Raw genomic sequence first — 17,614 nt, 5'->3', positions numbered from 1 at the left:
AGACCTTCCCTGAGCATAGATTCCCCACCAGAATGTGATCTGGCACTTCCCTTATATCTAATTCAGGCAGAGAGCCTCCCGCGAGTCCGCAGGGTTCTCTCTATTCTCTATCTCTGGCATCCACAATGTCCTCACTCTTCAACATGCAGAGTAACCTTTTACTTGTTTTGTGTCAGCTTCGTATAACCTGTAACTTTGCACTGGGAAGGTGGCAGATGATATGACCATAAGAGGACTGAGCTGGTGCTTCTGTAAGAAAGGCTGGATGTTCTGCACAGGTCTTTTCTGCACACGCGATGTTCTAGCCTGCACCCTAGGACTTGGTCAATCTGGAAACAGGATGATATTGGGAATAACACAAGAGAATTCCAAGCTCCATTTCTCTACAAAGAGTTTGGCTGCCAGTAGTTCAGAGAAATCACTAGAACCATGCTCTTACTTTCAGAGCAAGGTAGTGTTGTGACTGAACACGTCCATCATACAGAGAATGCCACTGAGAAGGAAGGAGATGTGGCAGTCATGGGGACAGAGTCCTGGAATGAAATCCTTCAATATGACTATTGTCATTTGCTTTCCTTATCAGGAGATCCAAGTTGCCACTGTTTTATCTCCAACTGGGTTTCAGGGCAGGGTCAACTTGAGAAATTAGGTACCATCCCAGTTTTGAACACCCGGGAATATCATGAAGATCAAGCTACACACTTTAATTCACACCAAGTTACCAAGGTACAGCAGAAATCTGCAACCTTTGAAAAGATAGTCCTTTCTCTTTCACACCCCACTTAGGGCTGAGAGGGCTGCCAGTGAGGGTAAGCTGGGAGGTCTGCAAAGACAACTAACTAGCACCGAGGGAGAGCACATGCCAAGCCTCAGCTCTAATGCACTAGTCAGCAGTTTCTGGCTGACACAACCTGCCATTTCACAAGATCAACAGCTGTGTTTTCCACAATGCAGAGAACTCTTTAGGAGGCACTCTACAGAGATTTTCTGTCTTCTCTGAAAAAGAACGTGAAAAGGAATTGCATGCAAAGATCTGGTCTACCAGTCTTGCTGCAGGGTACTGATGCTGTGTGGGACCTTTGAGGGTTATTATGGTTTTAATTCTCAAGGCTATAGTGTCTCTGGTAGTTCCTGTATGTTCAAGGTTTCCAAGCAGTCTCAGGCAACCCTCATAAGAACCCAACAGGGAAAGTATTATATCCTTGACAGAGGGAAAAACAGACTTGAGGCATCAACAACACTGCCCAACGCTGGGTGCAGTGGCTTATGCCTGTAATCCCAGCACTTTGGGAGGCCATGGTGGGTGGATCATCTGAGGTCAGGAGTTTGAGACCAGCCTGACCAATATGGTGAAACCATGTCTCTACTAAAAATACAAACATTAGCCAGGTGTGGTGGCATGTGCCTGTAGTCCCAGCTACTCAGGTGGCTGAGACAGGAAAATTGCTTGAATTCAGGAGGTGGCAGTTGCAGTGAGCCAAGATCACAGCCACTGCACTCCAGCCTGGGCGAAAGAGCGAGACTACATCTCAAAAAAACAAAAACAAGAAAACAACAACAACAAAAACACTGCCCAAGGTTACGTCAAGTAAGCCAAGCCAATAGACTTGGGTATTGGACTCATATCTGTTTTATTTCCGAGGCTGTGCTTTTAATCTGAGCCACAGTATCTCAGAGACAGAATAATCAGAGTCAAAGATTCTCATGCACCCTGAGGGCATTTTTCTCCAGACTTTGTAGCCCATGTTTTAAAAATCCCCAAATCTTACTTAGCTAATATCTAACAGCCTTCCCTATTCCTGTGCTGCTTATTAACCACCTTGCATTGAACAAAGTCCCTGGGAATCTAGGATGAACAAACTCAAGGATTTTACAGTCTGAAAACATGGGACACATGGGTTCACACTCATGGCAGACATTGCCAGCGGATCACAATATCTTTACCAACAGAAATTGGATATGGCTTCACATTTCAGGCAATGCCAAATGAGTGGAGGTGGCTGGAGAAATGCCACCAAATGACATTCTGGTTTTTATGCATTTCTCTATGACTGACTGTTGATATGGTCACTTTTGCAAAAATAAAATGATCAACTGCAGATTTTTTTTTTTTTTTAGTTTCATTCTCATTACCCAGGCTGGAGTGCGTGCAACGGTGTGATCTCGGCTCACCTGAACCTCTGCCTCCCGGGTTCAAGTGATTCTCCTGCCTCAGCCTCCTGAGTAGCTGGGATTACAGGCATGTGTTTACCATGCCCGGCTAATTTTGTATTTTTAATAGAGACGGGCTTTCTCCACGTTGGTCAGGCTGGTCTCGAACTCTTGACCTCAGGTGATCCGCCGGCCTCGGCCTCCCAAAGTGCCAGGATTACAGGCATGAGCCACCACGCCTGGCCCAGATTTGTTACTAAGATTCCTTAAATGCCAGCTATGGCTCCAGAGGCAGTAAGGCAGTCCGACTGAGGCTCTGGAAATCCTTGAGGGCACAAGGATGAAGCTGGGTTATGCCTCCCTGCCATGGCAATCAGGCATCCTGCTTTCAGCTGGTCACTCCAGCAGTGGTCTCAAAAAACAGGATCCACTGCTGCTGAGAAGAAACAGTGGAACTGTGATTTATGGTAAAGACCCACCACCCTGGATGGATAACAATAAACAGTTCCAACCAACCAGCCCCCATAGTTGGTGATCTGAGGGCATGGAGAAAGAAACATGCATATTTAACTCATTGTTACAGCCAAGCGGGGTACAGGAACACCCAAATATGCCTCAGGGGCCATGATAAAGTTGTCAGAATCTCCACATGAAAATGTTTTCAAGCTTTAGGGTACATGCTGAAATTCAAGAGAGAAAATCCTACACTACTTCCCAAAAAGCCTTCCTGAGTCCTCTTTTCTGCACATCCACATGGATCAGATGTGGCTCTTGACACAGACAGAAGTCTACGTCGAGATGTTTCTTCTGGAACAACTGCTTCCTTCAACATACCACAGACTCCCTTAAAACAAGACTCTCGGATAACTTCATTTCATGAGCAGGCCCAAACCATAAAATGCCTGCACAGCCTTGCTGTCCACACACAACACTGGCTAGAGCCAGTGATCTGCACAAGGAAGGTCTCTCAGCAATTACACTCTGCCTTCCCTAGCAAGTCCTATTGGCCAAGTGTTACTCACATGTGAGCTCCACTGCTCGGCCTACCCACTGAAAACCTTACAAGACTAGACCTCATGGTAGCTTAGCTGGTTTTCTTGATGATTGAAAAGTTTTTCTACAACTTTTATGGACTGTCACCCATTCCACTTCATGCAGACACTTAGGATAAATGCCTCTTAAGAGTTCACTGTTGGCCAGGTGCAGTGGTACATGCCTGCAGTTCCAGCACTTTGGGAAGGTGAGGCGGGCAGATCACTTGAGGCTAGGAGTTAAAGACCAGCCTGGCCAACATGGTGGAACCCCATCTCTACTAAAAATATAAAAAGAGTGGGGTGTGGTGGTACACACCTGTAATCCCAGCTACTTGGGAGGCTGAGACATGAGAAATGCTTGAACCCAGGAGGAGGAAGTTGCAGTGAGCTGACACTGCACCATTGCACTCCAGCCTGAGTGACAGCAAGACTCCATCTCAAAAAACAAACAAACAAAAAAGTTCATTGTTAAAAGAGAAACATATATACGTCACAACGAAAGACTGCTTTGTCCTGATAAGCTTCTATTTCCCACTCAGTAGAAGATACTGAAAATGATAGGACTCAATGTTTCTCTTCTAGGCGTGGCTTCCAGAGAGCTGAGTTGGCATTCATTTGCAGTAACTATCCACAGTGGAGCTTTTCTGATACAAATATCTTCCTTCTTTACTTTTTGGCTATTATCCTTATACCTTTTATTAAAAAGTAGAGCAATTCTACTTTTCTTATGAGTTTGTGTTTTAACAATGATGAAATATGTTAATTTGTGCATGCATAATGAGATGAACTCTGGATTATTTTGCCTCTGCGATTACATGTGGAATAGAGTGATTAATCATAAAATGTCTTCCTCATGATTCTAAAACTAGGAAATTGAATAGAGCAACAGACTATATGTTTTCTAAACTGATATCTCTCCTTGTGATCTAAGGGGATTATTTTCAGTGTCCATATATATATAAACAGCCTGAGGGGGAGAAACCTCAAACAGTGACATTAGAACAAGCACCGCTGGTAACAAATGGACAGCTGAAAATAACAATGCTTATCTTTTCAAAACGTTTAAAACTGCAACTTACTAGCCATTTTGTGAGTTTGCAAAAGTCATAAATTTACCAAATACATTGCTTCTGACACCTCTTTTCCTTTCTCCATCCTTCTAATTTCCTTGTCATTTTAGCATCTTCAGGGAAAGAAAAACACCCTAATTATATTCCTTCTATATTAGTTCCACCATGATCAAATATTTTATTTCTAAGAAAAATGTTTCATTAAATGCCAGCTTTGTGTAAGGAAGTATGTCATAAACAAGACACGAAGAGTCCCTGTCTTTACGGTGCTGACATTCCTGTAGAATAGTATCCCCCATATGTCCTTCACTCCTTCCTTGTTCCAAATTGCAAAGTTGCACATTGCATGCTATCAATTCCATATGCTCTAAGGGACACAATAATTCATGATGGCCAATATGTTCGATTACCTAACATTAGAGAAATTCTGGAAGACAGAGTCTGCCGAATTTCAGGGGGTCTCTGTAATTATGGCATAAACAGAAGCTAGCTAGCATGTCTATACCAACCCGAGTTTCCATACTCACTTGTAGATTCCAGGCGCTTCACATCTCTTGACGTTTCCAAAAAATATCGCCGAAGAAAAGTGAAAACGATTCCAAGGGGAACCAAGGGTATTGCGATCCAAGGAATCACAGCCACAGCCACAGAGACCACACCAACCACTTGTAGCAATGTCTGAAACAGCAGAAGTAGATGCAGGATTTCCTTATCATGTATTCTTTTCAAAAATGCTTTCATGAGTTGTTGTTAGGATTACACTCCTTTCCCCAAAAGACTTACTGTAGTACCAGGGACTGCTTTTCCATCCAAAGGAATAACAAAAGTATAGGTGGTCCTGATGACATCTATTACATGCCTGCCATGTGCCAAACACTATGATATGAACTTATCCCTTAGTTTTGTTTTTTTTTTTCTTTTTCTGTTTTTTGAGATGGAGTCTTGCTCTGTCACCCAGGCTAGAGTGCAGTGGTGCCATCTCCTCTCACTGCAGCCTCCCACTCCCACGTTCAAGTGATTCTCCTGCCTCAGTTTCCTGAGTAGCTGGGACTACAGGTGCAAGCCACCACGCCCGACTAATTTTTGTATTTTTAGTAGAGATGAGGGTGTCACCATATTAGCCAGGCTGGTCTCGAACTCCTGATCTCAAGTGATTCGCCCACCTCCACCTCCCAAAGTGCTGGGATTACAAGCGTGAGCCACCACACCAGGCCCCCGTTAGTTCTTTTGATACACTCACCAGCCCCATGAGTCAGGCATTATTACTTTCCCTATTTAACGGATGAGAAAACTGAGATTCAGAGTAGAATTTGAATCCCAAACTACCATGAGTCAGTTGACGTTATCAGGGCAATGAGCAAGCAGGCATCACAGACAAGGAACCCAGAAGCCTCAGCTATGCACGGGATAAGGAAGTGACTAATTGCAAATTCAGAGCTCAGAAAAAAAGGAAATAATTTAAATCTTCACCTTTGGAAGTGGGGAGTCATCTCTCTTGGTATCTATCCTTTGCTAATATTTACTGAATGCTGATTGTGTATCTGGCTGTATATTAAATACATATGTATCAACTTGCTTGAATCTCACAATATCCCTATGAAGTAGTATTACTGCACCATTTTACAGATGGAGACACTGAGGCACAGGGAGAAAAAAGTAACTTGATCAAGAACACACAGCAGCAGTCACAGCGCCGGGGAGCATGCGTCGTCAGCCACTACATTTTAGCTTGCCCCAGCATATGGCTAGCTTTTTATTGATCAAGATACAATCCTTGAATTTGTCTTTAATTTTTCCTCCAAACACACTTACATAAGAAATTAGAGTTCATTAACATGCCCAATAAAGAATAGATAAGAGAAATGTAATAAAAGTTTTACATGTTTTAAAAGATCTGAGACTTTTAAAATTACAATATATTGAAATTTGTATTGTCAGAAATTTTTGCCTTCTATTTATCTTATGTTTAGTAGCATTGAGGAAGAGGTTTGATAACAATAAAACAACTTAAAATGTCTAACAGCGTTTTTTTTTTTTTAGCTTTAACGCTTAGATATGCATTAAATTTTCCGCCATTAGGAGAGTATTTCAAATGTCTATTTCAGAGGCACATGATGATAACAATAGCAAATGACATTTATGAGTTGTTTCTGGATGCAAGGCACTGTGTTAACGGGCCTGTAAATGTTCACTTACCCATCACCTCACCCAGCAAGGTGACGTTATCTTTGGAAATTACCTTGGTCTAAAAGGTGGAATACAAAAACATAAAAACCCAAGACACTGGATGATGCTCATTTCAGTATTCATCTTTACTAGAAAGCCATATATCATGGCTTCGGGAAATATGAGTGCAACTCAAGTTAGTCCCTACCTACTCTGAAACCACAACGCTTGCTTCTTGAGAAGGATTGAACAGTGAGGGGCATGCAGATTCACATTACACATGCTCTGAGGCCTCCAAAGTTCACTGTCTTACATAAAAGTACATGACTTCAGCAGAAAGTACAGAGTGCTACAGAAATATAAGGAGAGGCCAGGTGTGGTGGCTCACGCCTGTAATCCCAGCACTTTGGGAGGCCAAGGCGGGTGGATCACCTGAGGTCAGGAGTTTGAGACCAGCCTGGTCTCAAAAAAGTTAGCCAGGTGTGGTGCTGCACACTCGAGAGGCTGAGGGAGAAGAACCACCTGAACCTGGGAGCCGGAGGTTGCAGTGAGCCGAGATGGCGCCACTGCACTCCAGTCTGGATGAGAGAGTGAGACTACGTCTCGAAAAACAAAACAAACAAAACCAAAGAAATATAAGGAGGAATACATGTACGTACACTTTGTAGAGGTTTCTAAGGAAGACTTACAATTGATTTTCCCAGGTGGGTTTAACAGACAACCAGAAAGTACAGCATGAATAGTCACTTGCGGGTCACAATCACGGTTTGCTTGCTGCGGGAACACAGGCAATTCTGGGTGTGTCTTCTCAGCACCACCACCTGCATCTCGACCCACTAGCCCAGCATCTGGCCCACTAGGCCACCCACAATTTTCTGTACCTAGCTGACAGCCAAAGAAAGGTACAATTGCTTTACCCTCCCAAAAACCAAGAAGAGGCAACATGTCATAAGGCTTGCTTATATCCAAATCGTAGTACATATGTATTTCACATCCATTATCTAACTTCACTCTCATATCAAATCTATATAGGAGGGATTATCATCTCCATTTACACAGGAGGAAACTGAGTCTCAGAGAGATTCAGTAACTTCCTCAAAGACAGAAAATTCAGTCATACTGACCTTACGCCTGTTCTCCTAAGATACTATATCCTACATACATGATTCATATTTTTTAAAAAATTTAATACCTAAATATACCTGCATTTTATATTTTTTATATTTTATATTTTATTTTTGTTTTCGGTATCTTCTAGTTTTTTAGGTTATTTTGTGTGGTGTGTGTGTGTGTGTGGGTGGGTGTGTGGGGGGTGTGTGTGTGTGGTGTGTGTGTGGTGTGTGTGTTGGTGTGTGTGTGGTGTGTGTGGTGTGTGTGGTGTGTGTGTGTGTGGGGGTGTGTGTGTGTAGTTATATCTGGTCTCTCAATGAGGTGACCACTCCCAGGCTCCCAGCTAATTAGGATATAACAGACTTCTCAGCTCAAAAGAAGAGCTGATCTTTAAAAAGTCTTAAAATATTTGCTAATAGAACACGGCAACATGTACTGATTTAAGAATTACTGTTTACATTTAAAAGTCATAAAAAGATGAGTTCTAGACCCAGAAAACAAAATGACTTAAGAAAAGAAGAACCACATTTTAATAAATATATAAAACCTCAGGACGCAAAATGAAGGTTGAATACATTTCATATTCAATATCTATATTTGAATGGTAGTGAAAAATGTAACATTTCCCCAGGCAGACTCTTCTAGAATTAATTTTGTATCTGAACATTACAGAATGGAACATATTCTTTTAACAAGCATAATTTTAACTACAATGCCTGTTTGGCATTTAACCACCAAACTGCTTTGAGTCCTGGAGAAATTTTTATGTATCTATCCACTATTTACTTTAAACTTCATTCTGTGGGATTCTGTTCCAGCTAGTCTTTGTGAAGCTTGTGCCAGTGAACATGTTTTCTATAAACAGCAGTAAAAATGTATTCCTATTTTCTGCAAATAAATATGCCATCCATCCTTCTGGCTCATTCTATTTCTTATTTGAACTCTCCCTCTCTCTGTCATCGTTCTATTAGGTACAAGATGAAATATGTATTTAATCATGAGGCCACTTAATCAGTAGATGGTAGTTTCATGATTTGTTTATGGTATCAAAACATAAAATAATGATCATTAAGATTGCTAACACCTCATAGGAACTGGAAAGCTTTTAATTCTGCTGTCAACCACTTAGAATTGTGTTCTAAGTTGTGATGAGTACAAATCGTCCAGATTGCTTTAAACGATTACTGACTTTGCAGAAGACAAAACTTAGGTGCAATAAACAAAGCAGGGTTCACTTCTTGGTGAGAAATATGGCAAGATTTTCTTCTGATTTACAGAGAAAAAAATTGCCAGCTAATTTTTGATCAGTAAGGTGTTTACTGATATGGTGGCAGAAGAAATTCTTCTACTTATTTATTTTGGGAACACATGTGACTAAAACAAAAAACAAATAAACAAACAAACAAAAAACTGGCTGGGTGTGGTGGCTCACGCCTATAATCCTAACACTCCGGGAGGCCAAGGCAAGCAGATTGCCTGAGCTCGACACCAGCCTGGGCAACATGGCAAGACCCCATCTCTACTAAAAACACAAAACATTAGCTGGGTGTGGTGGTGCATTCCTGCAATCCCAGCTACTTGGGAGGCTGAGGCAGGAGAAACACTTGAACCCGGGAGGCGGAGGTTGCAGTGAGCCAAGATTGCGCCACTGCCCTCCAGCCTGGGTAACAGAGCAAGACTCTGTCTCAAAAAAAAAAAAAACAAAAACAAAAAAACACTTCTCAATGAAATGACTAACATAACAGGTTGTGCTCCTGGCTAATACAGGATTTCTTCTGGAGCTACTAAAATTATGAACAGGGTATACAAACCTACAAGAATATTAAGAAATAAAAATATAATTCTGTCAAGTCATTATCATTACCTTCAATTACAGGATGAATAGAAGCAAAAGGGACAGTATGGAAGACACTTAAATGTAAGCTCCTAAGCCCAAATACTGACAGCATCAGCACTAAGTCAGCAGATGTAAATTATGTGCTACTGTAGCACCTCACCTGCCTCAGGGAGTTCAGAGGTCAACTCCGGTTCCCAGGTCCCACCTGGGGAGATCTCTAGTTTATTACCTGTTTTTTTTTTTTTGTTTGTTTGTTTGACCTCATCCAACCCAGTGAATGCCTTTAAATCAGAATTTTACGGAGTGTTGGTATGTCTTCTGCGTATGACAAGATCTAAACAAACATTCTCTAAGCTTTTCTAAACTCGTCCTTCCCTTGGGATACATTAATCACTCCTTTCATCGCTAATATGCTGATCTGATCTTTTCACATCCAGCGCTGGTACCTGTGTTGGACTTCAGTTAGCGCTTAATCCTGAGTCCCAGCTAATTCCCATGAAGAGTGAATGGTGTGAGGCATTAGAGCAATGTGGTGCACCACTTCCTTCCTTGGTGGTCAGTATATCTCACTGACAGATGGTTTCCTTTGTACATTTTTTCCATGTTAATGTTTATTATGAAATGCAAGGCTGAAGTCCATCTATATGCTACCTTAAAAATAAACACCTTAAAAAAAAAGGCATATAAAAGTAGAAATAAAAATAAGTTTTAACCCACTTATCTTAATAACTGATATAACAAGCACATAAAAATCGATAGAGAAAATTTGAAAACATGGTTAATAAACTTGACCTAATGATGACCTAAAGGCTACAATACTATAGCCAATAACTGCATAATACACACTTTTCAAGTGCATCTTTATTATGCCATAAAGCAAGTATCAGCAAACTTCAAGAGACGAAAATTATACAGACTATATTCTGACCTAAGTGGGTTTAACAAGAAATCAATGTAATTAGAAATGTAACTAGAAATGTTAGGAATTCAGCAATATACTTCTATATAACATCTGTTTCAAAGAAATTACAATAAAATTAGAAACTTTTCAAATAAAAGAAAATGAAAACCTAATAATATTAAAATTTCAGGACTGCAACTAATGCTGTTTACAAGTAAAATTATTCCTTCAAACTTTTTTTTTTTTTTAAGAGAGGCTAAAAGGATATAAAATATACCTTACAAAGATAGAAAATAGTAGTATAATAAATTAAGATCTGAGAAAAATGGAAATTAGAAAGAAGGAGAAAATGATTAAATAGAAAATTAATTTGAAGGAAAAAAATCAACAAACCCAAAGCCTCATTATATAAAAAAACTGATGAAATCAATAAACTTCGAAAAGACTAAGATAAAAAGAGAGGAAAATTATCATTGTCATGAATTAACAGGGAACAACAGAAGAGGTACTACAGGCATTAAAAAGAATATATAATAAACACTGTTCCAATAAATAAATTAAACATTTTGATGTAAAAGACAAATTTCTGGAAAAACGATAGGCAAAGACTGCCATAATAAAAACCTAAATCTGAATAATTCTATTATTGAATTTAAGAATATGAATTCACAACACAAAAATTTCCCACAGAAAAAACAAAGATGGGTCACAAGATGATTTTGCACAAGTTTTATCAAATTCTTCCAGAGAACTGAAATCCAGCATTATCCTGATATAAAAACCAAAGAAAGGAAAATTATAAACAAAACTGTTTTAAGAACACTAAGGCCGGGCACAGTGGCTCACACCTGTGATCCCAGCACTTTGGGAGGCCGAGGAGGGCGGATCACAAGGTCAGGAGTTTGAGAACAGCCTGGCCAACATGGCAAAAGCCTGTCTCTACTAAAAGTACAAAAATTAGCCAGGCGTGGTGGCAGGCACCTGTAATCCCAGCTACCTGGGAGGCTGAGGCAGGAGAATTACTTGAATCCAGAAGCCTAGATCACGCCACTGCACTCCAGCTTGGGTGAAAAAGAAAACAACAACAACAACAACAACACTAAATAACATACTAAATACATTGAATCTAAGAACATAAAAAAAATTATACTTTATAAACTGTGTTTACACCAGTAATGCAAGCCTGATTTAAGATCTGACAATGAATCAATGAATGCTATTTATGAGGTTAATGAAACAGGAAGAACCACATGATTATATAAATAGTGGCAAGAAGACACCAGGGCTTGAACCTGGGAGAGGAAGGCTGCAGTGAGCTGAGGTCATGTCACTGCACTCCAGCCTGGGTGACAGTGAGACTCTGTCTCAAAAAAAAAAAAAAAAAGGAAAGAAAAAAAAAGCCAGTCCCAAAAGGTGGGATCATGGCAGACAAGAGGCAGGACTAGATTGCAGCTCTGACTCGGACTGACGGAGCAGTGTGCGGAGGCTTGCATTGTGAACTTTAGCTCCAGATTGACTGCAAGAACAAACCAGCAATCCCAAGAGGAGCCACAGACCGTATGAAGGAAGTGGACTGCTACTGCAGGACCTGGGAGACACCCCAAATACTCTGCAGCAAATTCCACCCAAGAAGAGTCTGAGCTCAGACATGCCTAGTCCTGCCCCACACCTGATGGTCCTTCCCTACGCACCCTGGTAGTGGAAGACAAAGGGCATATAATCCTGGGAGTCCTAGGGTCCTGTGCACTGCTGGTTCCTTGTCATACTACCACAGCTGATGCTCTCTGGAAAGTGCCGCCTTCTGACAGGAGGCCAACCAGTACAAAAATAGAGCATTAAACCAAAGCTAAGAACCGTCATGGAGTCCATTGCACCCCCCTACCACCTCCAACGGAACAGGTGCTGGTATCCATGGCTGAGAGACCCACAGAGGTCTCTGTGAGGTTCACATCACAGGACTCTGTGCAGACAACCCCTAGTGCCAACCCAGAACCAGGCAGACTCACTGGGTGGCTAGACCCAGAAGACAGACAACAGTCACCACAGTTTGGCTCACAGGAAGCCATATCCACACCAAACAGGGGAGAATACTATATCAAGGGAACACTCTGTGGGACAAAAGGATCTGAACAACAGTCTGCAGCCCAAGACCTTCCCTCTGACAGAGCCTACCCAAATGAGAAGGAAGCAGAAAACCCACTCTGATAATGTGACAAAATAAGGCTCTTTAACAGCCCCCAAAATCACCCTAGTTCACCAGCAATGGATCCAAACTGAGAAGAAATCCCTGATTTATCTGAAAAGGAATTTAGGAGGTTAGTTATTAAGCTAATCGGGGAGGCAACAGAGAAAGGCAAAGCACAATGCAAGGAAATCCAACAAATGATATAAGATGTAAAGGGAGAAATAAAGAAAGAGACAGCTTAAAAAAAAATCAAAATTCTGGAGACACTGGACACACTTATAGAAATGCAAAATGCTCTGGAAAGTCTCAGCACTAGAATTGAATAAGTAGAAGAAAGAAGAAGAAACAAGTAGTAGAAGGAAGAACTCAAAGACAAGGTCTTCTAATTAACCCAATCCAACAAATACAATGAAAAAAGAATAAGAAAATACAAACAAAACCTCCAGGAAGTCTGGGATTATGTTAAACAACCAAGCCTAAGAATAACCAGTGTTCCTGAGGAAGAAGAGAATTCTAAAAGCTTGGAAAACATATTTGGGCAAATAATTGAGGAAAACTTCTCCAGCCTTGATGGAGACCTAGACATCCAAATACAAGAAGCACAGAGAACACCTGGGAAATTCATTGAAAAAAAAAATCACCTAGGTGCATTGTCATCAGGTTACCCAAAGGTAAGACCAAAGAAAGAATCTTAAGAGCTGTGAGACAGAAGCACCAGGTAACCTATAAAGGAAGACCTATCAGATTAACAGCAAATTTCTCAGCCAAAACCTTACAAGCTAGAAGGGATTGGGGCCCTATCTTCAGCCTCCTCAAACAAAACAATTATCAGCCAAGAGTTTTGTATCCAGAGAAAGTAAGCTTCATATATGAAAGAAATACAGTCTTTTTCAAACAAACAAATACTAAGAGAATTCACTACTACCAAGCCACCACTACAAGAACTGCTAAAAGGAGTTCTAAATCTTGAAACAAATCCTGCAAATGCATTGAAACAGAACCTCTTTAGAGCATAAATCACACAGGACCTATAAAACAAAAATACAAGTTAAAAGCAAAACAAAACAGAACAAAAAAACAAAGTACACAGGCAATAAACAGCATGATGAATACAATAGTACCTCACATCTCAACACTAACACTGAATGTAAATTGCCTAAATGCTCCACTTAAAAGATACAGAACTGCAGAATGGATAAAAACTCACCAACCAACTATCTGCTGCCTTCAGGAGACTCCCCTAACGCATAAGGATTCACAGAAACTTAAAGTAAACGGGTGGAAAAAGGATTTCATGCAAATGGACACCAAACGCAAGCAGGGGTAGCTATTCTCCTATTAGACAAAACAAACTTTAAAGCAACAGCAGTTCAAAGAGACGAAGAGGGACATTATCTAATGGTAAAAGGCCTTGTCCAAAAGGAAAATATCACAATCTTAAACATATGTGCACCTAACACTAGAGCTCTCAAATTTATAAAACAATTACTAAGAGAATTAAGAAATAAGATAGACAGCAACACAGTAATAGTGGGGGACTTCAATACTTCACTGATAGCACTAGACAGATCATCAAGACAAAAAGTCAACAAAGAAACAATGGATTTAAACTATACCTTGGAAAAAATGGACTTAACAGACATAAACAGAACATTTCATCCAACAACTGCAGCATACATTCTATTCCACAGCACATGGAACTTTCTCCAAGATAGACCATATGATTCAACTCCAAAAGGAATCTTCAAAACCATGCAAATACACGGAAATTAAATAACCTGCTCCTGAATGAGGATTGGGTCAAAAATGAAATCAAGATGGAAGTTTAAGACTATTTCAAACTGAATGACCATAATGACACAACCTATCAAAACCTCTGGAATACAGCAAAGGCAGTGCTAAGAGGAAAGTTCATAGCCTTAAACACCTGCATTGAAAAAACCGAAAGAGCACAAACTGACATTCTAAGGTCACACCTCAAGGAACTAGAGAAACAGGAACAAACCAAACCCGAACCCAGGAGAAGAAAGGACATAACCAAGATCCGAGCAGAACTAAATGAAATGAAACAACAACAACAACAAAACACAAAAGATAAAACAAAAAGCTGGTTTTTTGAAAAGGTAAATAAAATTGATAGACCATTAGCAAGATTAACCAAGAAAAGAAGAGAGAAAAATTAACTGACACCACTGAAATAAAAGAGATCATTCAAGGATACCACGAACACCTTTATGCACATAAACTAGAAAACCTAGAAGAGATGGATACATTCCTGGAAAAACGCAACCCTCCTAGGTTAAATCAGGAAGAATTAGATACCCTGAACAGACCAATAACAAGCAGCAAGATTGAAATGGTAATTTAAAATTACCAACAAAAAAAAAGTCCAAGACCAGACAGATTTACAGCAGAATTCTACCAGACATTCAAAGAAGAATTTGTACCAATTCTTTGGACACTATTCCACAAGATAGAGAAAGAAGGAACCCTCCCTAATTCATTCTATGAAGCCAGCATCACCATAATACCAAAACAAGGAAAGGACATAACCAAAAAAGAACACTGCAGACCGATATCCTTGATGAACACAGATGCTAAAATCCTTAACAAAATACTCATTAACCAAATCCAACAACATATCNTCAAGGATACCACGAACACCTTTATGCACATAAACTAGAAAACCTAGAAGAGATGGATACATTCCTGGAAAAACGCAACCCTCCTAGGTTAAATCAGGAAGAATTAGATACCCTGAACAGACCAATAACAAGCAGCAAGATTGAAATGGTAATTTAAAAATTACCAACAAAAAAAAAGTCCAAGACCAGACAGATTTACAGCAGAATTCTACCAGACATTCAAAGAAGAATTTGTACCAATTCTTTGGACACTATTCCACAAGATAGAGAAAGAAGGAACCCTCCCTAATTCATTCTATGAAGCCAGCATCACCATAATACCAAAACAAGGAAAGGACATAACCAAAAAAGAACACTGCAGACCGATATCCTTGATGAACACAGATGCTAAAATCCTTAACAAAATACTCATTAACCAAATCCAACAACATATCAAAAAGATAACCCACCATGATCAAGTGGGTTTCATACCAGGGATGCAGGGATGGTTTAACATATGCAAGTCAATAAATGTGATACACTACATAAACAGAATTAAAACCAAAAATCACATGACAATCTCAATAGATGGAGAAAAAGCATTTAACAAAATCCAGCATCCCTTTAAAACTCTCAGCAAAATCGCCACACAAGGGACATGCTTCAGTGTAATAAAAGCCATCTATGACAAACCCACAGCCAACATAATACTGAATGGGGGAAAGTTTAAAGCATTTCCTCTGAAAACTGGAACAAGACAAGGATGCCCACTCTTACCACTCCTCTTCAACATAGTACTGGAAGTCCTGGCCAGATCACTCAGACAAGAGAAAGAAATAAAGGGCATCCAAATTGGTAAAGAGGAAGCCAAACTGTCCTTTACCTTGGAAACCCTAAAGACTCCTCCAGAAAGCATCTAGAACTGATAAAAGAATTCAGCAAAGTTTCTAGATACAAGATTAATGTACACAAATCAGTAGCTCTTCTATACACCAACAGGAACCAAGTAGATAATCAAATCAAGAACTAAACCACTTTTACAATAGCTGCAAAAAATAAAATAAAATAAAATACTTAGGAATATACCTAACCAAGGAATCAAAAGACCTCTACAAGGAAAACTACAAAACACTGCTGGAAGAAATAGACATAGACAACACAAATAAATGGAAATACATCTCATGCTCATGGATGGATAGAATTAATATTGTGAAAATGATCATACTGCCAAAAGCCATCTGCATATTCAATGCAATCCCCATCAAAATACCACCATCATTCTGCACAGAATTAAAAAAAAATTCTAAAATTCATATGGAACCAAAAAAGACGCCGCATAGCCAAAGCAAGTCTAAGCAAACATAACAAACCTGGAGGCATCACACTACCTGCTTTCAAACTGTACTATAAGGCCATAGTCACCAAACAGCATGGTTCTGGTATAAAAATAGGCACATAGACCAATGGAACAGAATAGAGAACCCAAATACTTACAACCAACTGATCTTTGACAAAGCAAACAAAATCATAAAGTGGGGAAAGGACACCCTTTTCAACAAATGGTGCTGGGATAACTGGCTAGCCACATGTAGGAGAATGAAACTGGATCCTTATCTCTCACCTTATACAAAAATCAACTCAAGATGGATTAGAGACTTAAATCTAAGACCTGGAAACTATAAAAATTCTAGAAGATAACACTGGAAAAACCTTTCCAGACATTAGTTTAGGCAAGGATTTCATGACTAAGAACCCAAAAGCAAATGCAATAAAAACAAAGATAAACAGTTGGGACTTAATTAAACTACAGAGCTTTTGCACCACAAAAGGCATATTCAGCAGAGTAAAGAGACAACACACAGAATGGGAGAAAATCTTCATAATCTATATACATCTGACAAAGGAGTAATATCCACAGTCTACAGTGAATTTGAACAAATCAGTAAGAAAAAAACAAACAATTCCATCAGAAAGTGGACTACAGGCATGAATAGAAAATTCTCAAAAGAAGATATACAAATGGCCAACAAACATATAAAAAAATGCTCACTATCACTAATGATTAGGGAAATGAAAATCAAAACCACAATGTGATACCACCTTACTTCTGCAAGAATGGCCATAATCAAAAAACAGTAGATGCTGGCATACATGCAGTGATCAGGGAACGCTTCTACACTGCTGGTGGGAATGTAAACTAGTAGAGCCGCTAAGGAAACAGTGTGGAAATTCCTTAAAGAACTAAAAGTAGGCCGGGCGCGGTGGCTCACGCCTGTAATCCCAGCACTTTGGGAGGCCGAGGCGGGCGGATCACGAGGTCAGGAGATCGAGACCATCCTGGCTAACACGGTGAAACCCCATTTCTACTAAAATACAAAACTGAGCCGGACCTGGTGGCAGGCGCCTGTAGTCCCAGCTACTCGGGAGGCTGGGGCAGGAGAATGGCATGAACCTGGGAGGCGGAGCTTGCAGTGAGCCAAGATTGCGCCACTGCACTCTAGCCTGGGTGACAAAGCGAGACACCATCTCAAAAAAA

General features: G+C 40.1%; 1 protein-coding gene across 2 annotated transcripts in view; it reads right to left on the bottom strand.

Annotated features, from left to right (window-relative positions):
* Window positions 1-17,614, bottom strand: part of ABCC4 (ATP binding cassette subfamily C member 4 (PEL blood group)) — a 304,207-nt gene that overhangs the window by 61,173 nt on the left and 225,420 nt on the right. For both annotated transcript variants that reach the window (XM_017859218.1, XM_017859219.1), the window contains exon 21: window positions 4,783-4,933. In XM_017859218.1, the coding sequence (XP_017714707.1) occupies window positions 4,783-4,933 (151 nt within the window). The remainder of the gene's footprint in view (window positions 1-4,782; window positions 4,934-17,614) is intronic.

This window comes from Rhinopithecus bieti, unplaced genomic scaffold, assembly GCF_001698545.2.
Source record: "Rhinopithecus bieti isolate Rb0 unplaced genomic scaffold, ASM169854v2 scaffold_46235, whole genome shotgun sequence".
NCBI lineage: Eukaryota > Metazoa > Chordata > Mammalia > Primates > Cercopithecidae > Rhinopithecus > Rhinopithecus bieti.
This window is presented reverse-complemented; position numbering and strand designations above follow the sequence as displayed.